The sequence below is a fragment of the Pleurodeles waltl genome, chromosome 11, assembly GCF_031143425.1.
Source record: "Pleurodeles waltl isolate 20211129_DDA chromosome 11, aPleWal1.hap1.20221129, whole genome shotgun sequence".
NCBI lineage: Eukaryota > Metazoa > Chordata > Amphibia > Caudata > Salamandridae > Pleurodeles > Pleurodeles waltl.
In genome coordinates, this window is record NC_090450.1 from 926,483,707 (window position 1) to 926,509,575 (window position 25,869).

Below are 25,869 nucleotides of genomic sequence, written 5' to 3' on the forward strand. Positions count from 1 at the left end.
TCCTTAAATCCAAAATTGGTCTCCACTGTCTTGACTTCTTTTGTATCAAGAAGAAACAGGAGTAGAAACCCTTCACTCTCAGTGATAGGGGTACTCTTTCTATAGCCCCTTTCTTGATCATGTTTTTGACTTCTCATTTGAGAATGCAAAGATGTTTTTGCAGAAAAGGTTGTGGCAGGATTGGATGAGGTGTCTCCAGTGTGTGTCCGCACTGGATTAGGTCTAGAACTCATTGATCTGTTGCTATCTGCCTCCAGCAGTTTAGATGATTGGTTACTCTTCCTGAAAGTTTGATTAGAACAGTGAGGGAAGTAGTCAGTCCCTGGAATAGGTCATTGTCGACAGTTCGTGTCCTTGCCTTGTCGTCCAGATTATCCTTTGGGAGGAGGTCCGAATTAGGCTGCTGCTGAAGGCTGCGTTTGTTGATACTGGTTCCGAAATTGATGGGTTGAAGAGGAATACGTTGTATAATAGTATTGCTGGTATCCCCTCTATAAGATACCTGTCCTCTTCCTCTAGCTCCAAGACTGGCCGTGTGACTTAATTATTTGGAGAGCACTGTCGATATGCTTTCCAAATAAAGTTAGTCCATCATACGCAGTAGCAGCTCGTGGGGAGGGGAAGGAGGGAATAAACATTTATTTAACTTAATAAAAAAAATAAAACACGTACCTTTCCGTGCTGCCGCTTCGCTTCTCTCCGTTGCCGGATGCAGCAGGCACAAGCTCCTAAGCCTGCCCTGCGCCAATCCTGATGCTGCTCAGGGAAGCGTCAGGATTCGCTGGGAGTACCCAAACCAGGTCGCTCCCAGGCAGACTGGGAGCCTGTGCAACTTTGTTGCCGGGCTTAAGAGAGGCTACTGCGCATGCATGTTTGGCAGGCCCGAGAAGGCTGGCCAAACATACATGCTCAGTGAGGGGGAGTGCTGAGCACTCCCCCTCGCTGCTATTCACGCCTGTGGCCCAGCCCCCTTTACCAGAAATTGATCGTAAACAAAGTTTGATTGTTTTCTTGTAAAGGGTTTTGCAGCTGCTGCTGCAGGCTGGGAGCCAATGCTTCTTTGCCCAAACGGAGGAGCTGCCAATGATCAGAGTAGATCCAGTATTTTGGTTTGAACCGCGGACCTGGACGAGGTAGCTAAACTTGACAGTGTAAAACCGTTGCCTAAACCCAGTAGTAGCGATATCCATTGCACAGTTGATGACTTCAGGAGATGTTCGTTCCCCATCCAATAACTTCTTTTTTGCCTCCCCTTTAATGTTATCTGGAAGCTTGTCTAGATATGGGGCAATATCAGACCATAACTATCATATCTACCAAACAGAACCAGTGAATTTGCAGCTGACTGTGAGCGCGACATAGCTGAAAAACATTTTCCTATGCTGTTAAGGTGTCTACCCTCTCTCTATGGGGGTGCTGACAGAAGTGTTGATGGATTCCTGGATCTTCTTTGAGCTGCATGAGATGACTAAATCCAATTTAGGATGATCCACCAGGCTGGCTGGAGGGTCCTCTGGGCTTTTTTTTTCTCTTTTTTTTTTCTAACTCAATCTGGGGCAATACGGCTGGACTGCCATTACTTTCAGGCCCTATTCCCAAATATAATCAATAGGCATGGCTGGGACAGTTTTCTAAAAAGTTATTTGTAATCAAAAGAAACAGTCCTTTTGTTTTGAAGGAATAGGAAGTTCAACTCGAAGCGTTAACCATTTAAAGATATTGTGGAAACCCCCTATATCTTCTGGCGTATAGAGTCATTTGGCGTTGTTGAAGGGAACGAGGGTGTTGGTAATACATAACTGTAGGAAGCTGGTCCTGTATATACTATATCAAAGTAAGATACAGTGTGCATAGAGTCCAGGGGTTCCCCAGAGGCTTAACAGAGGCTAAAGTAGATAATACTATTGCTCTCTTTTGCTGTAGTGTGGTCGAGCAGTTAGGCTTAGCAGATGGTAGTGCAAAGCATTTGTTGTACACACACAAAAACAGAAGAAGCATACACTCGATGACAACTCCAGACCAATGGTTTTTGTATATCAAAAATATATTTTCTTAAATTATTTTAAGAACCACAAGATTCAAGTTGCAGGTAAGTTCCTTAAACATATTTCACACAGGTATCAACAGTACTTTTTTTGAAAGAGCTAAGTAATACAGTTTTTAAAATTATTGGCAATGATCGGTTTTAAAAATGGACAGTACAATTTTCAGAAACAGTTCCTGGGGGGAAGAAACGTTAGATCGTTTTACAGTTAGGTACAACACTTACAGTTTCAGTCTCTGGATTTTAGGAAGTCCACCGGGTTGGGGTTTAAGTTAACACCAAACACCTACCACCAGCAACACAGGGCTGGTTGGGTCCAGAGGTCAAAGTTCACCCTCCAGCCCCCGGTCGGACAGGGAGGAGGGCCGCCTGCTGAACTTAGAGGCACCAGGGGTCGGGCTCTCCAAGGCCTGTGGGCTGCGGGTGCAGTGTGTCCTTCGGCATCAGATATCTTTTTCTACAGCTTTGCATCCAGGTTGGTCCTCGGGATTCCCTCTGCAGGTGGCGTGGAGAGGTCAACCCAGGGTGGGCACTTGCTCGTAATTGCCTGAGGACCCTCTTTTGCTGGGAGGACCACCTGGACACCGGCTGCCACAGGGGTCAAGACTCACACATCCGGAGTTAGGTGAGAGTCCCTGGTTGTAGGTTTTTCTCAGAGCAGCTGTCCTCAGGACTTCTTGGTCCTTTTGGGCTCAGGGCAGTCCTCTGGAGCTGGGCAGAGATCGCTGGTCCCGCTGGACGCGTCGCTGGTCTTTTGCAGGTTCTTTGAAGCAGGAGACAGGCCGGTAGGGCTGGGGCCAAAGCAGTTTTTGTCTTCCTTATTCTCTGCTAGGGGTTTCAGCTAAGCAGTCCTCCTTGTAGGTCGCCAGGAATGTAGTGAGCTGGGATCAGGGAGGCCCTTAAATCCTAGATTTAGGGGTCAGAGAGCAGTAGCCAATGGCTACTGTCCACGAGGGTGGCCACACCCTCCTTGTGCCCACTCCCTTTGTGGAGGGGAGCACAAATCTAATCCTATTGGTCCCTGCCTTCCAAACCACGATGGAGGATTCTGCAAAGAGGGGGTCACCTCAGCACCTTAGGGCTGGTCCTGGCTGGGGTAGCCAGTCATCCCAGTTTTCCCTAATTTTACAGCCGGACTTGCCCCCAAAAGTGGGGCTTTGTCCGGGGTCAGGAATCTCCATTAGCTGGAGTGCCCTGGGGCACTGTAATCCAAGGCTTGAGCCTTTGAGGCTCACCGCCAGGTGTTACAGTTCTGGCAGGGGGAGGTGTGAAGCACCTCCACCTAGGACAGGCTTTGTTTCAGACCATAGAATGCACAAAGGCACTCACCCCATATGGTCAGAAACTTGTAAGAAAGTGGCAGGCGGGCACAGAGCGTTCAGTTCCACATTAGAAGTTTAGCTAACATATAGTGGGGCATCTGTAAGATGCCCTCTGCGTGCATTTGTCAATAAATCCCACACTGGCAACAGTTTGGGTGGGGGGGGGGGGGGGGGGGGTGTACTGTGGTGTAGTACAACTTGCCTTAGCTGCTGTAAGGCATGCTAGAGGGGTGACTTACCTATGCCACAGGTAGTGATTTGTGGGCATGGCACCCTGAGAGGGGTGGGTGTCATGCTGATTGTCTTTCTCCTCATCAGTACACACAAGCTGCAAGGCAGTATGAATGTGCTTGGTGGGGGTCCCCTGGAGTGGCATAATACATGCTACAGCCCTTAGAGACCTTTTCTGGCCACAGGGCCCTTGGTACCATCGGTACCTTTTACAAGGAACTTAACTGTGTGACAGGGTTGTGCCAATTGAGTAAACAAAGGTACAGTTTTAGAGAAAGAACACTGGGGCCTGGTTAGCAGGGTCCCAGTCCACTTTCAAAGTTGGCATCAACAGTAGGCAAAAAGTGTGTGGGAGGTGGGGAGGGCAGGTGGCGATAACCCTGCCAGCAGTGGCACTTTCCTACAATGATCATCCCATTCATCTAGAAAGTCCTGAAGTTCCCTTTCCTCTCTTCCTCAGATGTTGGGTTATCTGTTAGCTGCAGAGAACGTGGTAACTGCAGGGAAGAAGGCAACTGGTGTGTGGGTCATTGAGTTGAAGGTGGAGATGAAGCGGGCTGTGCTGAGCAGCACCTTTAACTGGTGGAAATCTCTTTTTGTAGTTTGACAGTATAATTTGTAGATCCGCCACCAACTATAATGTAATACATACCATTTCTTTATGGTATTGCTGTTATTGCTGACAGTGTGCTTGGGGTTGCTTCACTGGCATCAGACTACTCCAGGAGTCTGTGGGATCCACAAGCAGATAGTTGTCTCTAAGGTGCCAACAGATGCAGGGGAGTGACTTTCACTACAAGGGAGATTCCTTCTTGCTTTCCTAAGAGCAGGCAGAGTTCCCAGGGACTCTGGAGGATGCATGGCCACAGGTTTGTACAAGTATTTGCAGTAGGACTGGGTACAGTCTTGATTCTGCTTTTAGAACAGCAGCAGTTCCGGTGTTCAGGTTGCAGAAGTGTCCTGCAGAGGAATACTTCTGATATTTTACATTCAGTTGTGATGTGCTAAGAGCAGCCCAAAAAAGGCTGTCCTCGTCTGAATCTTCATCGAGGAGGTGAAGGGCAATAATAAAGACGCTTTACTAGGTGATGTGCGCGCCGGAGTAATTATCTTTTGGATTTTTTGTTTTGGACAGGTTTTATCGTCGACATGATCGTCAATGAGGTCGCCGACGATGAAAGCTTAAGTCCCATTTTCTTCGTCGACGATGAGGTCATTGTCAACTGGGTAAATACTGTCGGCCTGACACTGGCTGTAGACGGAGGAGTTGGTGGTATCGTCGGGGTCATTGTCAACAGGACTGTTGACGTGGAAGTAATCCCCAGTGTTTACGAAATAGGTGTTCTGGTAGATGATGATGTTGACAGTGTTTGCAGCAGATGTCGTTGATGCTGCTGTCAAACCCTTGTCGATGGTATAGTTGATGATGATTTTCTTCTCTACAGTGAATTCGACGAGCCATCCGTTGGCAGAGCCGAGGAAGGCTTTTTAAAAGTGTGTCCGATCTGAGGTGGTGGCCTTGAAGGTTCAGAAATCGACTTTTGAGGCCTTTTTAGTGATCTTGAAGCAGCCTTCTCCTCCTTAGTTTTCTAAGGTAGGCCCACTCCTCTAAGGAGACTTAGAGAGGCTGCGTCTATGAGAATCCTGAGACAACTTCTTGGATGCCTTCTTGGGTGGATCCCCAGAAGAGTGAGCAGTGGACTCCTCTTTACGTCTTTTAATAGGCATCTTCTGAGAGGACAGAGATGATGTATCACACTGTTCCTCAGAGACTGGATTCTCTCTCGATTTAAGTTTCTAGAGCCATCAAAGGAGCTGCTCTCCATTGTCCTTAAAGGCCTTTTTGGAAAAAGTGCAACATACCTTGCAATCCGTGCTTTTAGGGTCAGGACAGAGGCAGTAAGTACAATCCTGGTGAGGGTAATCTAAGGGAAGCATCTTCTTTCTGCAAGTGCCACAGGGTGTGAAGAGTCCTTTTTTTTGGTGTGTCTGACATTAAAATGTCAGTTTAGGACACCAACTAGCACAGAATATCAATATCCAGGGTAAATTGGTGAGATGCTCTTGAAGAAAATCAGCACAAATTCAGTGAAGATCCTTCTGGAGAGTTGAGAGGACAAAACTGAAGCTTTTCCCAGAAAGGTTCTACCGGGGGTTGTCACCTGATTGGTTGACTGTTATGTTTGGTCCTCCTTTGAATAATGACCATGACAATAAACTGAAAGGCCTAGGGCCTCTATGTTTATGCTTAGGTTGACACTACTTTTTAAAGGTACGGGGCCCTCCCTTCTCGGTGACAGGCAATGATTCAAGCATGTGAATCTATGAAAGTTCCAATACTGGAGTAAGACTATGCCTGCCGTGTCCTGCTCAAGGAGAAGCTGCTTCCAGAGCCCAGTCGAGACAAGAGAACTCCAAGGTCCTGCTGCCTGGCCTCCTGTTGGCAGCACAGTAACACCTGAAGAAGCCTAGTGGGCCAAGTTGGTAGCCCCACGTAACTTTCACCACTGCCATGCAGCACCAGGGGCCAGGACCTGATGCACACCTGCAACAGAGTTCGCTGAGCCTCAGAGTGCTGTTGGAGAGCTCCTGAGACCCTCAGAAAGTAAGATATTGACTCAGGAAGGATTGGCTTGTGACCCCAAAAACTGATGACTGGTAGTCCAGTGGCAACAGGACTTCAGCCACACTGGACAGGACTTTGTGGAACATCGACTCTGCAATCAGGACCCCTCACCATCTTTGTGAGCTGGGGAATACCTGCAGCAAGTTCCCCCGGCGACCGCATTGCGACCGCATTGCAACCACAGCATCTTCAGCATCCTTCATCCCTTGCATCAGGACCACTCAATAAGAATCCATTGCAACACAAATTAAGTGCCAGAAACTACTGAAGGTCTGCTTCTTTTGTGAAGTTAACAGTTCTTGAGGGCCTTGTTGCTCTCCATGATTAGCTCTCAGCCGGAGTTATCTGCCATAAGTACTTCTGATTGACCGCATTGACACTTATCTAAGTGTTCTTTGAAATAGTTTCTAAGTGTGCAATTTGTTGACTTTGCCGAGGCTTGTAAGCAGTTGGGTGAAATTGCTTTAATTTAATTTTACTTGTAATTTCGTTCTAGAGTTTAAATTCTTATAAAAAATAGTCTATTATTTAAAATCGTTTAATTGTTTTGGTGCTGTTTAAATGCTTAATAGCTGGTCAGCTGTGTGAGCCTTGCTGCTCCGAGCCACAGCTATCCAGAGTGGAGCAGAGGGTTTGACAGACGAAACCCAAGGGTCCTAAAAAATGGGGTTAAGTTTATTACATGGGGAGGCTCCACTAACACACCATATAATATACACCATTTCTTCACAGGCACCACTGGTGTCATTACTTTTGAGGCAAATGCCAGGACTGTTGTTAATCTCTGGGCCAGAGTAGAAGTCTTTCCTGGCATTGGGACAATCCCTGTAATGTGTTCCTAGAGACAGACTACACCAGGAATGGATAAGCCAAAGGTAACCCGACTGGGGGCGTTGTGGTTTCCCTGGGGCCTGAAGGTGCACCAGAGGGAACTAGAAACACAGAAAATGTGGTGAGCAGTCTCTGATGGCACAGGAAATTCAGAGTGAGCCTCCTCTTAGGAATTAGAACGACAAGATGAGGCAGAGTTCTGTTTTCCTTTCTTATACTCGGACTTTAACTTACTCTGAGCATAAGCAGGACACAGAGAAGGTCACAACTACTTCATGTGTTTGGCGTTATACAACTTTGCATACCAGATCTCATTCAGGTGCATGAGGGAACACTTATCGTATTACTTAACATCATGTCCAGACTCTAAAGACAACTTGTGCGTGTCAGTGACTGACATCTGCTTTCTGTCGTTAAATCATGGCTTGATACACCTGTTATTTTGGGTGGGGACATCATTCCCTAGCGTACTGTGAAACGGTTAGATGTAGCTGGTAAACAGATAATAAAAATGGGAGCGGAGCTCATGATGTGTAGCAGACAATGCAAAAAAGAAAGCATCTCATTTCAGGTTGAAGAGGTGACGCTTACAACGTACTTATTCACCTTCCTGTGCATGGCAATGTCTATATAGCCTATTTTCTTTTTAATAAACCTCATTCTTCAAATCTATGTTCTGACCATGATTTCTAATAACTGTTTAGTCAACAATTACACAGTAAAATTCATATTTGTTAAGATTACTGACCAGTTCAATAGTCACCAATGCACTGTAATCCTCACACATCTACGTAAAACCTTCAGTGAAATAAGAACTAAGCAAGTTTCTGCTTTACTGGCTCAGTAGTTCCAACAAAATGGAAGGCAAACTTACAATGAATACCTATATCAGTTGCTAATATCAGATTATAAATACTTGGTTCTAGTCAATTTTGCTACTGGTATTGCTATGTGAAGAGTATTCCATTACCATCTTATTGCCGTAACCATAACTCAGACTTCTTTTCATTTATGCTCTATTTTGACGTATCATCAAAATCAAATATAACACCATAAAAGATATGCTATTTTATTACAATATGCTTTGTGTGCTTCAAATACCAATAAACGTATGTGAATCAGAAAACATAAGATCATTTAAAAGGTACACTCATATTTACCTTTTCTCCATCCATAAACCTCTGCTTTTCTGTGATATTTAGAATCTCCACTGGTACATCAAGTTCAGATCTTGACTCATAGGATATACTTCCATTATCATTTGTTACAACTCTCCCCTTTCGTCCAGTCATCTGTGTACAAAAACAGATACTTAAAAAACACAATTCAACAGTAACAAGTTAATGTGGAATATAGAACAATGCATTGTTCAGGGTTACATTTATCATCACCATTTTTCATAAAATAGAAAAGCATTAGGAATGCTACTCAAGATGAGAAAATAGTTTGATGGGGAGCTGTACTGGTCCAGACTAACAGAGATTCAATTCAGGTATGGAAACACTGAAGCCGGAATTACATTACAATTACTTTTTTTATTATCTTTTTACACAAAAATTATAATTTTTTTAAATTACTGGGATACAATATATATATATATAAACTAAAACTATAAATGTACATGTTGAAATATGAGCAGTGACAGCAAGTTACAAACTCTTTAGAAATAGGAAAGTGCACCGAAGTATCATAGTGAAAAATTGCTTAATTACACAGAAAAAAGGGCCTCACTGTGAAAATCAACACACTGGAAAAATGGTGGACAGCAGCATGGGTGACAGGCAGCATTCGGCATAAGCTCCAATATAGTACCTCTGCCTACATCTCCTCCTGCACCTTACTTGTTTTGATCAGTGGCGAACAGGGCAGAATCTGACAGTTTATAGAAGTGTGGAGACAGTTTCAGTTTTCAGGTCACGCTTGAGACAGCCTATGCACTGTCACTTGCATGACATCTGTTAACTCAAAAGGGGCTTAGACTGTACCCATTTTTACCATTGGTTGGCTTTATCCTCACTCTTATTTCCATGCTTTTGTTTGATTAGAGACTGCAGGTTTTATTTCCTCTATGTGTGTGTCCTTTCTGTGGCACATGGCCAAAGTACTGCTTTCCTTCCCAAAGACTGTCCTTCTGCTGCTCCAGTTTTGACAGCAGCCTACGCTACATCATAGTTGACAGCTTATTTTCGAAGCGCATGTGTCACTTACATTTTTCAGACTTTTGTGGTTTTAGTTGTATTGCAGACATGATATCCTTTGTGTTGCCTTTATCACTCCTTCAATCCTATCCTCCAATCCATGTGTCTATTCATTTCCCTCCCACCCTCCATCAATCCCAAAGACTTCTGACCCGTCTCTGTATTTCTTACTGCTTCAAACATGCTACACCATAGACAAGAAGTTTATTTTCAGATATTGCATGCCAATTATTTTTTTGCAGACTTTTGTTTTCGTTGGATTGCAGACATACTCCTATGTGCTGCTATCTCTCCCTCTGTCCGTGTTACATTTGCCAGCCATCCCTGTGGCTTTTGACCACTCTCTCCATTACCATGACAGGTCATACCATTCTATACTATACAATGACAGGCCATACCATACTATAGGTCTTACCTGAAACAGAACATGAGCTGCAGCTTGCGAGTCATTCTGTTAGCTTAAAGGGGGGCATGAAGCTCACCCACTGCTTAGTAGGGGTCAGATTCTTTGTCACTCTTATTTTCATGATTTTGTTTGGTTACTGCCCGCTGGTTTAATTTCCTGTGTGTATTTGTCCCTCCTATGGAGTACTGGCCAAAGTACTGCTTTCCCACTAAGCATCCTTCTGCTGCTCCTGCTTTGACGGCTACCCTATTTTTTTTTCTTTTTAAGGAAGCACTCCATAACAATGCATCTCTGAGGAAGCACTTCATAGTAATGCATACATTTGCAGGACACCTATTTCAGTCATACTCCCTTCTCCTGCTTTAAACATGCTGATCTGTGGTAGAGAAAGTTTACTTTTAGACAGTGCATTTTCATTATATTTATCTTAATTGCCTTGTATGCCAGACGTCCTAGGATTCCTTTGCGTCCTTCCTCCCACCGTCCCGTCCATGTTCCCTTTGCCCCCCTTCCTCCCACCCACCATTCCCTGCAGCGTCTTACCACTCTATCCATATCTGTCTGTTACTGCTTCAAACACACTACATCACAGTTGACAAAGCTTACTTTATGAGTGTGTGGCTCACTTAAACGTTTCTAACTTTTGTTTTAGTTGTATTGCAGACATAATACACCTTTGTGTTGCTGTCTATCCTGCTGTTTATGTTTGCTTTACCTGCCACCCTCCCTGTCACTTTCCATCCCTGCGGCTTTTCAGCCCTCTCTTTCTGTTATCAAACCATACTATACAATACAATAACATACCATACCTTATTATACAATGGCGGGCCATACTATACTACACCAAACTACACAGTGACAGGCCTCCACCAAACCATACAGTGACAGGCCTCCACCAAACCATACAGTGACAGGCCTCCACCAAACCATATAGTGACAGGCCTCCACCAAACCATACAGTGACAGGCCTCCACCAAACCATACAGTGACAGGCCTCCACCAAACCATACAGTGACAGGCAGGCCTCACCTAACTATAATTAGTTTGTGCAAAGATGCTTGTTTATATAAAAGCCTAAAGTTGCAGAAGATTAGGAACTATTAGCTCTTTTGGACTGCTTGAGTTCTTACATGTTTACATGAAGGCACTTCTGGGCTGACCAGCAGAAGCCTGTTAATTTTTTTTAAAGATGGGCTCCCCAACCTTCCAGGGACACATCTGTTGTCATACCAAAGCAAAGTGGTTGAGGCTTGAAGTGTAAGCCAGATTCTTTCCAATTCAGCCAGAAGGTGAAGGCTTCTTTCATCAAGAATGAAACTTGAATCTGGTACAAATCTGGTGAGCGATGGACTGAAAAAGCAGGATACTCTGTTGATGGGAAGGTGTTAGCATCCACTTCCATGGTGAAGTTTCCATTACCAGAGAGGTTATTTGGGGGCTCTAGATGAGGCTTGGCCACATTGTTTGCAAACCCCAATTTCGATAATAGTTTTGTGCACTCCTGTGTTGATCTGCTGCTACTGAGAACATTCCTTATTATGTTGAATATCCCTGGCATGATGTGAGGCCAAAAAGTAGCACTCTGAATTGATAGAAGTACCCAGTTAACTAGCATCTCTGGCACCTGCAATGTCTGGTATGGATGGCTTAAGGAAATAGGTGTTGTGGACATCATTGAACCAACTGAAGAATCTCTTTAAGAGTTACTATTCTGGATGGCTGCTTTATCTTCGGTAATGCCTTTACTGGTAGAGACTCTGCTCAACTGCAGATTCCTTACCTTAGAATATTGCCCAGATTTCTGACTTGATCCAGACAATCATTAACAGTACCTCTGCATGCTGGTAGGTGGCACCCACAGCTTGTCTACGTCGTCCACACCAGATGCTACATGTGCAGTGCCTATATGGCGAGGGTCCAAGTCAGAATGTTTGTGACCAGTGCAGAATCTAAGAAGGATCTTCAAAAGAAAGAGCCTGGTTAGCAGAGTGGGGAAGGAAGAGTTGATCAGAAATCTGCGGTTAGACAGAAGTCAGGAGCTTGTTCTTCTGAAAGAAACGTCTAACTGCTGATTCTTTACCTTTGCATAGACACCACAGCAATAACCCCCCACCCCACAGGAAGAGGGGCTGGGAACTGACTCAAATCACAAAGCTTTGCAGGACCATGGAGTAGGCAAAATGGCAATCTCAACAGACATGAATGTCTATACAACAGTAAGCCTTCTGGACTGAAGTTGCGGGCAATGGTGCAAGTGTTTGTGGTTTCGATGGGTGGGTTCCAGGAGAGGGTAGTGATTAGTTGGTCTTCGTTGACCTTGTTCCATCTGTGGTGTGGAATCTGTTGCGGGCGATGGCGTGTTGTATGTTTCTGGATGCAGTGGTGGTCTGTCCAGTGGAGTTCGGTCTTTGTTAGATTGTTTTCCAGCAGGAGGGTGGAGTAAGGAGTGAAGAATTGTGTATGTACAAATATATAAAGAAAGTGAAGATGTCCATGCAATGCATATACATATTTACATAAGGTACTACAACGGCTGCAGGCTTCCGGGGAAGAGGGAGGGCGCATGTGAATCTGCAGCACTACAGACCACGAACAGATGTAAACTGGATAAGTGACATTTTCCGTTTGATGGCATGTTCTAAACACTGCTTGACCAACATTTGCTTGTTGTCGAGATAACACATCCACACAGTAGTGTTTAGTAAATTTGTGTGGTGTGGACCATGAGGCTGCTTTGCATATGTCTGCCATTGGTATGTTTCCCAACAATGCCATTGAAGCACCTTTCTTTCTAGTGGAATGTGCTTTAGGCGTTACTAATAGCTGCCTTTTAGCTTTAAGATAGCATGTTTGAATACACTTTACTATCCATCTTGCTAATCCTTGCTTGGAAATAGGATTACCTTTATGAGGTTGTTGGAATGCGACAAGAAGATGCTTTGATTTTCCAAAGTGTTCTGTCGACATAATACATTAGAGCTCTTTTGAGATCAAGAGTGTGAAGAGCTCTTTCAGCAACCAAATCTGGCTATGGAAAGAAGACTGGCAATTCCACTGACTGAATAATGTGAAACCACTTTGGGGAGAAATTTAGGATTTGTCCTAAGTACTAATTTATGTTTGTGTACTCGGAAGAAGGGTTCTTCTAAAGTAAATGCTTGTATTTCACTTACTCTTCTTAAGGAAGTAATTGCTACAAGGAAAGCAACCTTCCATGAGAGAAATTATGGAGCGCAAGAATGCATGGGTTCAAATGGTGGTCCCTTAAGTCTCGTGAGTACAATGTTGAGGTTCCATGCAGGAGCTGGTGGAGCTGTAGCTGGAATAACTCTTAAGCCCTTCCATAAAAGCTTTTATGACAGGAATTCTAAACAGAGACGTATGTTGTCTGTTTTGGAGGTAGGCTGATATTGCAGTTAAATGAATTTTAATAGAAGAATATGCAAGATTTGTTTTTCATAAATGAAGCAAACAACATACAATATCTTGTACTGATGCTTTAAGTGGGTCAATGTTTTTAAGTTGGCAGTAATATACAAAATGTTTCCATTTATTTGCGCAGCACTGTCTGGTTGTAGGTTTACATGCTTGTTTTACAGTGTCAATACATTCTGATGGAAGCTGTAAATATCCAAATTCTATGATCTCAGGAGCCAAATCTCCAGGTTTGGCATCCTGGGATTGGGATGTCTGATCTGATATTTGTTTTGAGTCAATAGGTCTGGTCCGTTTGGGAGCTTGTGATGTGGTACTACTGACAGATCCAATAGTGTTGTGTACCAGTGTTGACGTGTCGCTATGAGTATCATAGTGAATGAAGTGTGACGCATCTTGTTGACCAGAAATGGAACTAATGGGAGAGGGTGAAAGCATAAGTATATAACCCTGACCAACTGATCCATAGAGCATTGCCCTTAGATTGAGGGTGTGGGTATCTGGACGCATATTTTTGGCATTTGGCGTTTTCACTTGTTGCGAAAAAGTCTATGTTTGGTGTTCCCCACATTTGGAAATAATATTGAATTACTTGTGGGTGAAAATACCATTTGTGTATTTGTTGCTGTGTCCTGCTTAAGATGTCCGCTAGCTGGTTGTGTATCCCTGGGATGTACTCTGCTAGCAGGTGGATGTGATTGTGAATTGCCCATTTCCAAATTGTTTGTGCTAAGAGGGACTATTGGGATGAGTGCTCTCCCCCCTGTTTTTGCAGATAATATATTTTTGTCATGTTGTCTGTCCTTATTAAGACTATTTTGTGTATAATCTGTGGTTGGAATGCTTTGATGGCTAAAACACTGCCAGCAATTCCAGGTATCTTATGTGGTAAGTTTGTTGGATTGAGTTGCACTCTCCCTGTATTGTAAGATTGTTGAGATGGGCTCCCCAACCTGTCATGGATGCATCTGTCGTAATTACGGTCTGTGGCACGAGATTCTAAAATGGCCGCCCATTTGAAAAGTTGGTGTGATTCCACCATTGCAGAAATTTGTAAGTTTGGCGGTCCAACAACACTAGATCCTGTAGTTGAGCCTTGGCTTGACACCATTGTTGCGAGAGACACTGTTGCAGTGATCTTATGTTTAGAGGTGCACTTGGCACTATTGCTATGCATGATGCCATCATCCCTAATAGCCTCATGGCAAATCTTACTGTGTAAATTTGATTCACCTGCAATTGGGAAATGATTGTGAAACGCTTGTATTTGTTGTGGATTTGGGTAGGCTAATGCTGAATAAGTGTCGAGAATTGCCTCCAGATAAGGTTGAATTTGTGCTGTATGAAGGTGAGATTTCTGGTAACTGTGAATCCTAATTTGTGTAGGGTATCTGTTGTGTACTGTGTGCTGTTGACATTTTAGAATGGTTCTGGCTTTTATTAACCAGTCGTCTAGATAAGGAGAGACATGTATATGTTGCCTTCTGAGGTATGCTGCAACCACTGCTAGGCATTTGGTGAAAACCCTTGGTGCTGCTGTTACCCCCAAAGGGTAGCACGTTGAACTGGTAGTGCTTGCCTGCTATTACAAATCTTAGGTATTTGTGATGTGCTAGATGTATGGGAATGTGGAAGTAAGCATCTTTTAGATCTAATGCTGCCATGTAGTATTGTTTTTGTAGCATGACGTCCGAAAGAGTAAACACGTGGAAATGCTCTGACAGGATGTACTGATTGAGGGGTCTGAGATCCAGGATTGAACTGAGAGTACAATCCTTCTTTATATGAGGAAGTATAGAGAATATACCCCTGCCCTTGTTTGAGGTATAGGTACCATATCTATTGCACTTTTGAGTAGAAGTGACTGTACTTCTTGTTTTAACAAACTGAGGTGTTTTACAGAAAGCCTGTGTGAACATGGGGGAATGTTTGGTGGAGTAGAGTTGAGTTTTAGGCAATAACCATTTTGGATAATTGACAGCACCCATTGATCTGATGAAGTGTTGTGCCATTGTTGGTAGACATTTTCCAGTCTTCCTCCCACAGGAGATGTATACTGTGGGGGCTGTGCAGAAAGTCACTGTTTATTTGAGGTGGAGGCACCTCTTGTGGTGGTGGCTTTTCCTCTACCTCTAAAGTTGTTTCCCTTGTAGGATCCACTGAAAGACCCTCTGGTGTAATATTTTTGTCCCTGCTTTTGTTGGGATGTAGAGGGCGTTGATGTTGATGGTTTAAAACCACCTCTGAACTGGGGCTTAAAAAAAGTACCCAGAGCAGGTGTAGTATAAAGGGCACCCAAAGCCCTAGCTGTCTCAGTCTTTTTTAAATTTTTCTACAGTGGTATCCACCTCTTGGCCGAATAAGTGCTGTTTGTCAAAAGGCATATTGAGTACTTCCTGTTGTATCTCAGGTTTGAACCCTGAAGTTCGCAACCATGTATGCCTTCTGATGACTACACTAGTGTTAATACCCCTTTACTGCGGTGTCTGTTGCATCTAGGGCGGATCCAATTTGGTTATTGGAGATAGCTTGGCCCTCTGTAACTATCTGCTGTGTCCTTTTTTGTTCAGGTGGAAGGTATTGTAAGAACTCTTCCATCTCATCCCAATGAGCTCTATCATATCCAGCTAAAAGCCTGAGAGTTGGCAATTCTCCAGTGATTAGCAGCCTGAGTTGCTACTCTTTTTCCTGCTGCATCAAACTTGCGGCTTTCTTTATCTGGGGGAGGAGCATCACCGGTGGACTGACTATTTGCCCTTTTTCGCGCCAAACTAACATTATAGTCAGGTGGCAATTGTGCGATAAAGAGTAGATCTGAAGGTGCAGCTTTGTATTTCTTATCCACCCTTGATGTAAGAACCCGAGCCCTCATTGGCTCCTTAAAAATGTCATCTGCATGTTTAAGCATGCCTGGAAGCATTGGTAGGTATTGATACTCCTTGTGCGTAGAGGATGGTTTGCTAAATAAAAAATAATATCCTCTATGGGATCTAAATACAGCTGCACATTGTGATATGCATCTGTCCTAGCAATGACCTGATTATAGGCAGTGGTGTCTTCAGCTGAAGATGGCGTAGTGGGGTACAAATCAGGATCATTGGATGGAATAGGGGCTGGGTCATACAAATCCCATGTGTATACATTGTAATGAATGTCACTCAACTTCTCCCCATGTGAAGAAACAGGGGATTGTGGAGAAAATTGTGTAGGTGAAGGCAGTGGTGGAGTATCAGGTGGTGAAGAAGCAGGAAGCAAAGGATAATGTGATGGTGAAGACTGATTTGGTTTCTCCTTGTGTTTGAATACTTTTGCAGGTGGAGGCACAGCTTCTAAAGTCTTTTGGAAAGTTAATTTCCGTTTAGTTGTAGGAGGAGGTAAAGCAATAATACTTCCAGTAAGGGGGAGAATAAGTAGGTACACAAAACACACCCTCAGCAGCACAGGGGCGGGCGGGTGCAGTGTGCAAAGCAGTCGTCGGGTTTTCAATAGGAATCAATGGAGAGACCCGGGGGTCACTCTAGCGGTACAGGCAGGGCACAGGGGGGCTTCTCGGCCCAGCCACCGACTGGGCTAGGTAGAGGGTCGCCTGATGGTCACTTCTGCACTGGAGTTCGGTTCCTTCTGGTCCTGGGGGCTGCAGGTGCAGTGCTTAGTCTAGGCGTTGAGTTCTTTGTTCCAGGCAGTCGCGGTCAGGGGGAGCCTCTCTGCATGCGTCATTGTGGGGGTTCAAGGGGGGTGGGGGGGATGGAGGGTCGTCTCAGGTTACTCACGAGGTCGCAGTCGCCTGGGAGTCCTCCCTGTAGTGTTGGTTCTCTGGAGCTTGAGGCAGGGGCGTCGGGTGCAGTGTGTGAAGTCTCACGCTTCTGGCAGGAAGAGTGAAGTCTTTAGAAGTTGCAAGAAAGTTGTAAAGTTGTTGCTGTTTTTGAACAGTGCTGCTGTTCTCAGGAGTTTCCTGGTCCTTCGGGTTCAGGGCAGTCCTCTGAGGCTTCAGAGGTCGCTGGTCCCTGTCGGATGCGTCGCTGTGCAGGTTCTTTGAGTCTGGAGACAGGCCGGTAGGGCTGGGGCTAAAGCAGTTGTCTCCGTCGTCTCTGCAGGGCTTTCAGGTCAGCAGTCCTCTTTCTTTGTGTAGGTTGCAAGAATCTGATTTCCTGGGTTCTGGGGTGCCCCTAAATACTAGAATTAGGGGTGTGTTTGGGTCAGGAGGGCAGTAGCCAATGGCTACTGTCCTGGAGGGTGGCTACACCCTCTTTGTGCCTCCTCCCTGAGGGAGGGGGGCACATCCCTAATCCTATTGGGGGAATTCTCCAATCTCAAGATGGAGGATTTCTAAAGGCAGGGGTCACCTCAGCTCAGGCCACCTTTGTGGCTGTCCTGGCTGGTGGGTGTCTCCCTCCTTGTTTTTCTAATTATCTCCTCCAACCTTGCCGCCAAACGTGGGGGCAGTGGCCGGAGGGGTGCACATCTCCACTAGCTGGGATGCCATGGGGTCCTCTAACAAAAGGCATGAGCCTTTGAGGCTCACCGCCAGGTGTTACAGTTCCTGCAGGGGGAGGTGAGAAGCACCTCCCCCCAGTACAGGCTTTGTTTCTGGCCACAGAGTGCAGAAAATCACTCACCCCATGTGGCCAGAAACCCATCTGGATGTGGCAGGCTGGCAGAAACTGGTCAGCCTAGCACTAGTAGTTGGGTTGGTATGCAGGGGGTATCTCTTAGATACCCTCTGTGTGCATTTTTCAATAAATCCCACACTGGCATCAGAGTGGATTTATTGTGCTGAGAAGTTTGATACCAAACTTCCCAGATTTCAGTGTAGCCATTATGGAACTGTGGAGTTTGTTTTTGATGAACTCCAAGACCATGTACTCTTTATGGCTACGCTGCACTTACAATGTCTAAGAATTGGCTTAGACACTGTAGGGGCATAGCACTCATGCAGCTATGCCCTCACCTGTGGTATAGTGCACCCTGCCTTAGGGCTGTAAGGTCTGCTGGAGGGGTGACTTACCTATGCCACAGGCAGTGGGTGGTGTGGGAATGGCACCCTGAGGGGAGTGCCATGTTGACTTAGTCTTTTTCTCCCCGCCAGCACACACAAGCTGTGAGGCAGTGTGCTGGGTGAGGGGTTCCCAGGGTGGCATAATACATGCTGCAGCCTTTAGAGACCTTCCCTGGCCACAGGGCCCTTGGTACCATGGGCACCTTTTACTTACCTGTGTGCCAGGGCTGTGCCAATTGTGGAAACAATGGTATATTTTTTAGTGAAAGAACACTGGTGCTGGGGCCTGGTTAGCAGGGTCCCAGTTCACTCTCAGTCAAGTCAGCATTAATATTTGGCAAAAAAAAAAGGGGGGGGGGGGGTTGTAACTGCAACAAGAAGCCATTTTCCTACAGAGTCTCAGAGAGACCAGTCACATCTCCCCAGTAACCTTCATAAATGAAGCTAATGTGCTGCACATTTTTCTTCCCATGGAATCCATTTGCTCACTTACTTTTCTCATCCAGAGGAACAGAGGAGGACGCTGCAATGGAGTGCGTCCCTTTGGCAGTGATTATAATGACCGAGTCCGGTGGAGGGTCGGTTCTCAGAAACCAAGGATCTTGATCTGGAAACTTGTATTTCCTTTAAATTCTTGCAGGAGGCTGCTCGTAGTGAGGCTGGGGTAAAAAAAAAGTCCATTACTGCCTGGAGCAGCAATGGTCTTGCAGAAAACCTATGATGCAAAGACTCAAATATGACCAATGATGTCGTAGTGGGTGCTGGGATATCAATGTTCAGTTTAGCAGCCCCTTTCACCAATACTTCAGTAAAAGTGCTAATGTCATCTATTCGGGATACCTTCTCTGGTAGAGTCCATAAGAGTAGGTGAGTAATCTCTTATTAAGGACTTCGCTGATGAAGACCAGGTAGTGCACGCTGGTGTGACCGACATCGTCGAGATCTCTGTGCCAGAGTGTGAGTGAGCGAGTGTGAGTGAGCGAGTGTGAGTGAGCGAGTGTGAGTGAGCGAGTGTGAGTGTGTGTGAGTGTGTGGGGGGGGGATACTCTGTGTCCTGCGCAGAGTACTGGGATCCAGGGGTAACCTTGATCTTGTTTGGGACCTAGGCGGACTAGTATGTGCTGAACGAAGTCGAGTGCCTTCAGTTTGCAGAGTTGGAGACTGTCTGCGGAGACCATGTAGAGACGTACACTTGTGAATATAGTCCAGACTTTGTGCAGGAAGCTGGCCTGATGTGTTTTGAGCACCTATGGAGTTATCACCTTATACCAGGTCCTGGTATCCCCTATTAGTGAAGTGTAGGCAGTGTCTAGGAAGCAAGGGCTCTTTAGAGGTAGGTGTGGATGAGCAGTCGAGACTTATCTTAGAGACATGCAAAGCTTATGCAATACCACTATATTCAACCAGCACTACTCACATGAAAGAACCACAGTCTTACAAAAATAAAGGTACTTTATCACAGTAGCAAATACTATAACACTGAATAGGCAATCCCCAAAATGGATGTAAGTAAACACACTATTATATACACATTAGCAATCAGTAAATACCATAATAGGCATTGGTAAAAGCAATGGCAAATAGTGAGGGCCATAGGAAGGGCCAAACCATATACTATAAAAGTGGAATGTGAAAGGCAGTCCCCCAGAAGGGAGCTGGAGGAACTAGGAACCCTAGCAGGTGAGTACCGGAGTGACCCCCCCCAGTGACCAGGAGAGCAGAGTTAAGTAATTTGGAAAAGGATTGTGCAAGACCCAACCAAGACTGGAAGAACCCAAAGGTGAATCCTGACAGAAGAGGACCTGCAAAGGAAGGTGACCAAGTCCAGTTCATGGTCAAGTGTCCTGTGGGAGGAAGTGCTGGGAGTCGGGGCTACACGGAGCCTGAAGATCCCTTGGAGGAGGAACAAAGAAGACCCAGCATCTGCCAGAGTCGCGGTGCACAGTGGTACTGTCCTGCAAAGGGAGGCTAGGGCTTACTGTCTCCCAAATTGGACAGCTGGTGGAGAGGACAAAGGGGACCACTCTAGACCATCTGTGATGCAGGATCCACGCAGCTATGGAGGAGAAAAGAGCCACACAGCTGGTCGTCATTGCAGTTGGTGCCTGAGGATGCAAGGGAGTAACTCCTTCACTCCAAGGGAGATTTATTCTTACTTCTTCTGCAGTCCGAAGACTCATCACCCTCAGAGGATGCACAGCCATGGAAAAGTTGCTGGAAGGAGCCAGAGAAACAATGCTGCACAGCGGAGTCGTCGCTGAAGTCGCTGATTGTCGATTCCTGGAGGGTCCAGTTGCAGTCACAGTGGGCAGAAGATGACGTAAATGATGCAGAGAAGTCATGCTGGAATCTTGCACATCGAATCTAAAGACCCACTTAAAAGGAAGACCCTAAATAGCCCAGGAATTGGTATTGGTCACCAAGCAGGGTGGCCACGTATCAGGAGGGCACTGTGACGTCAGGCACGGTGACGTCACCTGCCTAACATGGCCACTCAAATGCTACCAGGGGCATCTTCCCACCTTGGATTCAGGATGGCAGAATTACGTGGCCACTGAAAGAGCCCTAGGGTGGTGATGGACAGGGGAGTGGTCAGGCCCCTTTCCTTTGTCCAGTCTCATGCCAAAGGAGGGATTGGGTGCCCTGGACTGGCGCAAACTGGTTTATGCAAGGAAGGCACCAAATGTGCCCTACAAAAAATACCAGTGGCTTTGGGGAGGCTACCTTTTTCCAATGGAGAGGGAGTTACCTCCCTCATTCACAGGAAATCCTTTGTTCTGCCTTCCTCTGCCTGAGCTGGTCAACTAGCAGGAGGACAGAAATCTGTCTGACGGGAGGCTGCCCGGAAACCCTAGAAGACTGGTAAGAGCAACGTTGGTGGTCCTCTAAGGAGCCCCAGGGTGTACGGAATCATACAACCAATATTGGCAACAGTATTGGGGTATGATTCCAAACATGTTTGATCCTAAACATGCCCAGGTTTGGAGTTACCATTATGTAGCTGGACACAGGTAGTGAGTGATCTGTGTCCAGTATACAGGTAAATGGCTTCCCGCCACTTCCAGAGTTCAGTGTAAAGGAGCTAGAGTTTGAAGGGGCATCTCTGCTCATGCAGAGGTGCCCTCACACAGGTACCTGCACCTTACCCTCTGGCCTAGGAGGGCCTACCATAGAGGGGACTTGCAGTGAATTGGTGAGGTGACCTGTAGTGAAAAGGGTGCATGCACCCTTTCACGCAGGAAGCAATTGCAGGCCTGCAGATACACTTTGCATGGGTTCCCCATGGGTGGCAAAATACATGCTGCAGCCCATGGGGATCCCCAGGTACCCCAATTCCCTGGGTACCATATACTAGGGACTTATATGGGGGCACCAGTATGCCAAATGTGGGGTTTAAGTGGTTCAAGTAACTAGGTTTGAAGGGAGAGAGCATAATCACGGGGGTCCTGGTAAGCAGGATCCCAGAGAATACAGTCAAACACACTGACAAACAGGCAAAAGGTGGGGGTAACCATGCTAAAAAGGGACTACTTTACTACATCCCATCTTATCCTCAGTTTGTCTGAGACTTCCATGATCATACCTTTTAGGTTTTGTTGAATCAATCCATATGGATAAGGAGTGGTGATTTTTTTTAAATTTACACCACATTGCTTTAAGGTATTGAGACAAAGCTAACACTTCTGTTGGATACTACCTCCTTAGAGAAGCCCACCCTGGAAAATGACAGGAACTGTAATAGTCCTAAGGTGAATTGCCTCTGGGTACCCGGTGACATGGTCCATCACCACCAGAGTAAATCTGTAGAAGGGTCAAGAGGACCATCAACATCAATCCCTACCTTTTCAAAGGGAACACCGACCACTGGCAGTGGGATTAAGGGGTGTTTGCAGTGCCACCTGACTTGTCACTGGCTTGGCAGGTGACACAGGAGTGACAAAACTCGTTGGTCCTGCAGGTGCAATGTCATGAGCTAAGGTCAATAGGAACTCCCTGAACCTGTGAGGTAGGACCAACCTCCTGCAGCACCAGACTTGGGGTCACCAGCCTCAGAGTACAGAAGCCCATTTTCCCACAAAGACCCTGTGGGGTTTACTGACTTCCCATGCCTCTTCTGCAGTAGCCTACTGACTGAAGCCTTCAAGAGAAGGGCAGTATTTCTGCTCCAGACCCAATTACTTCCTGGACCGTCCCCCAGCACTGAAGAGCTCAGTCGTGTCAGGCCCAAGCACCTCTGGTGTAGGTTCCTCACAAGGGGCAAGATCATTTCATGAGGAGACTGAATTCCCACATGAAAGCTGGGCAGAGGGCAATTTCTTATTCTTCCTACCTCTCTTCTTGACAGCTGGCTGGTCCATAGTTTCAGGTTCCAGGACTCATTGTTTGACTTCACAGAGGCCATTTGAAATTCAGGCCTGCAACATGTGCACCTTGCTAGAGCTAGAAGCCTGTCGTTGACAATTGGTGCCAGTCTCAACTTCGAGCGGGGTTGTTGCAGTGGCATCTCTGTGTAGGACAAGGTAACAGGGTCGCCCTTGTCATGAGGCACTGATGAATAGAACTCTGGTGAGGGTTACAAAGCTAGGATCAGGCTTGAGACCAGACTTGGTCAAGATCAGGTAACTAATCCTTTGGGCCCAAATGGTGCTGGGAGAGGACCCGCCAACGGCAACCTAGGCGGGACACCTCTCTGCTTCTTGGGGCTATAAGGCATTCCATAGGGAGTTGGATACCCAAAAAATGAAGGATATAGCCCAACATAGCCCAACAGAACTCCTTATGTTGGGCAAGAGTTGTTTTGGTTCCTGGAAATTCATGGCGATGTAGAGTAGGTTAGGTCGCCAGCTTGACAGGAGGTGTGTGAGAAGTGGGCCTAGAGGCACGGCGACGCCTCCGCAAACGTCCAAAGAATTGGAGGAATGCAGTTTAGTCAAACATGCTTCGGCAATGACTTCTTCGACTTACCAGATGACTGGGAGGGCGACCAGACATGGGAACGATTCTGGGAGTAGGCCCGAAATTGCCACTGGGGCAGCACGGAGACTTCTAACGCTGTCAGTGGTTGTAAGGAGCGGGATCAGAGGAGCACACTGTGCCCATACTTTTATAATTTATGAAAAAACGTTCTCTTACCTTTTGAAAAGGCAACCGTCTTGGGATGTAAACTCGAATAGTACAAATGCTTCAGATGAAGTTTCATTCAGGGAGTGTCCTGTGAGAGTGAGGGAGGGGCTGACTTTTTAACAATGAACAGACCTACGTGCTAGGGCGCCTGTTGCAAATGCGCACAATTGTTAATCTGCAAATGTAAAGGGGGCTTGGGAGGTGGTACTGGTTTAATTGATGGAAATCACATGAAGCTTTGCGATGAAAGATTTATTCTTTTCAACTGGCAGTGTAAGGGAGTTACGATCTGAGCTGTGAGGCGTGCGCTTTTCAGGGCAATTATTATTATATATATATGGAAAATGTCACTTACCCAGTGTACATCTGTTTGTGGCATGTTGTGCTGCAGATTCACATGCTGTGCACTGTTCCTGCCATCTAGTGTTGGGCTCTGAGTTTTACAAGTTGTTTTTCCTCGAAGAAGTCTTTTCGAGTCACAGGACCGAGTGACTCCTCCCTTTCGGCTCCATTGTGCATGGGCATCAACTCCATCTTAGATTGTTTTCCCCGCAGAGGGTGAGGTAGGAGTTGTTAAAGTAAGGATACTAGAGGTGCCCATGCAATGGAGTAAATGTGTATGTACATAGAGTATTAAAGTAAAAATTATTTACATATATACAATTTTAATGCAACTAAAATGGCTACACTCTCCCGGGGAGGTGGGAGGGCGCATGTGAATCTGCAGTTGGTGCCTGTGGATGCAAGGGAGTAACTCCTTCACTCCATGCCACGAACAGATGTACACTGGGTAAGTGACATTTTCCGTTCGATGGCATGTGTAGCTGCAGATACACATGCTGTGCATAGACTACAAAGCAGTAATCTCCCCAAAAGTGGTGGTTAGCCTGTAGGAGTTGAGGTTGTCTGAAATATTGTTCTTAGTACAGCCTGTCCTACTGTGGCTTGTTGTGCTGCTAACACATCTACACAGTAATGCTTAGTAAATGTATGAGGCGTAGACCAAGTGGCTGCCTTAAAAATTTCTGTCATTGGTATATAACCAAGAAAAGCCATTGTAGCGCCTTTCTTTCTAGTGGAGTGTGCCCTTGGAGTAATGGATAATTCTCTTTTAGCTTTTAGGTAACAGGTTTGTATGCATTTGACAATCCATCTGGCAATGCCCTGTTTGGATATGGGGTTACCTGCATGTGGTTTTTGGAAAGCTACGAACAATTGTTTTGCTTATCAAAATTGTTTTGTTCTGTCAATGTAATACATTAGCGCTCTTTTTATGTCTAACGTATGTAATGCCCTTTCTGCTACTGAGTCTGGCTGTGGGAAGAAGACTGGGAGTTCTACTGTTTGATTTAGATGAAACGGTGATATGACTTTTGGTAAGAATTGTGGATTCGTACGGAGAACCACCTTATGTTTATGTATTTGTATAAAGGGTTCTTGAATAGTAAATGCCTGTATTTCGCTAACTCTTCTAAGTGAAGTGATGGCTATTAGAAAGGCTACTTTCCAAGTTAAAAATTGGATTTGACAAGAATGCATGGGTTCAAATGGTGGGCCCATGAATCGTGTTAACACAATATTAAGATTCCACAAAGGCACTGGTGGTGTCCTGGGGGTATGATTCTTTTTAGTTCTTCCATAAAGGCTTTAATAACTGGGATTCTAAAAAGCAATTTTGTATGTTTAATCTGCAGATAAGCAGATATTGCAGTGAGATGTATTTTAATGGAAGAGAAGGCTAGATTGGACTTTTGTAAGTGTAGTAAGCAACTTACAATGTTTTGTGTGGAGGCGTCTAGTGGCGTAATCTGATTAGCCTGGCAGTAACAAACAAATCTTTTCCATTTGTAAGCGTAACAATGTCTGGTTTTGGGTTTTCTTGCTTGTTTAATGACCTCCATACATTCTTTAGAAAGGTTTAGATATCCAAATTCTAAGACTTCAGGAGCCAGATTGCTAGGTTGAGCGATGCTGGATTCAGGTGTCTGATCTGTTGTTTGTGTTGTGTTGTGTTAACAGATCTGGTCTGTTTGGTAGTTTGATGTGGGGTACCACAGATAGGTGCAACAGTGTGGTGTACCACAGTTGGCGAGCCCACGTTGGTGCTAAAAGTATTAGTTTGAGTCTGTTTTGACTCAGTTTGTTGACCAGATAAGGAATGAGTGGGAGAGGGGGCGAAAAGCGTAAGCAAATATCCCTGACCAGCTGATCCATAGAGCATTGCCCTTGGACTGAGGGTGTGGGTATCTGGACGCGAAGTTTTGGCATTTTGCGTTTTCTTTTGTTGCAAATAGATCTATGTTTGGTGTCCCCCAGCGGTAGAAGTGATCTTGTAGAATCTGGGGATGTATTTCCCATTCGTGAGTTTGCTGTTGATCGACAGATTGTCGGCCAACTGATTTTGAATGCCTGCTATTTATTGTGCTATCAGGCGAATGTTGTTGTGAATTGCCCAATGCCAAATTCTTTGTGCTAAGCGACAGCTGTGGCGAGTGTGTCCCCCCCTGTTTGTTTAGATAATACATTATTGTCATATTGTCTATCTTGACAAGAATGTGTTTGTGGGCTAGAAGTGGCTGAAACGTTTTTAATGCTAGAAATACCGCTAGCAGTTCCAAGTGATTTATGTGAAGTAGTTTTTGTCGATTGTCTCATT

At 45.5% G+C, this 25,869-nt stretch overlaps 1 protein-coding gene across 4 annotated transcripts in view; it reads right to left on the reverse strand.

Moving 5' to 3' along the window:
- Window positions 1–25,869, reverse strand: part of SBNO1 (strawberry notch homolog 1) — a 1,077,952-nt gene that overhangs the window by 374,554 nt on the left and 677,529 nt on the right. For all 4 annotated transcript variants that reach the window (XM_069214997.1, XM_069214996.1, XM_069214993.1 and 1 more), the window contains one exon: window positions 8,215–8,346. In XM_069214997.1, the coding sequence (XP_069071098.1) occupies window positions 8,215–8,346 (132 nt within the window). The remainder of the gene's footprint in view (window positions 1–8,214; window positions 8,347–25,869) is intronic.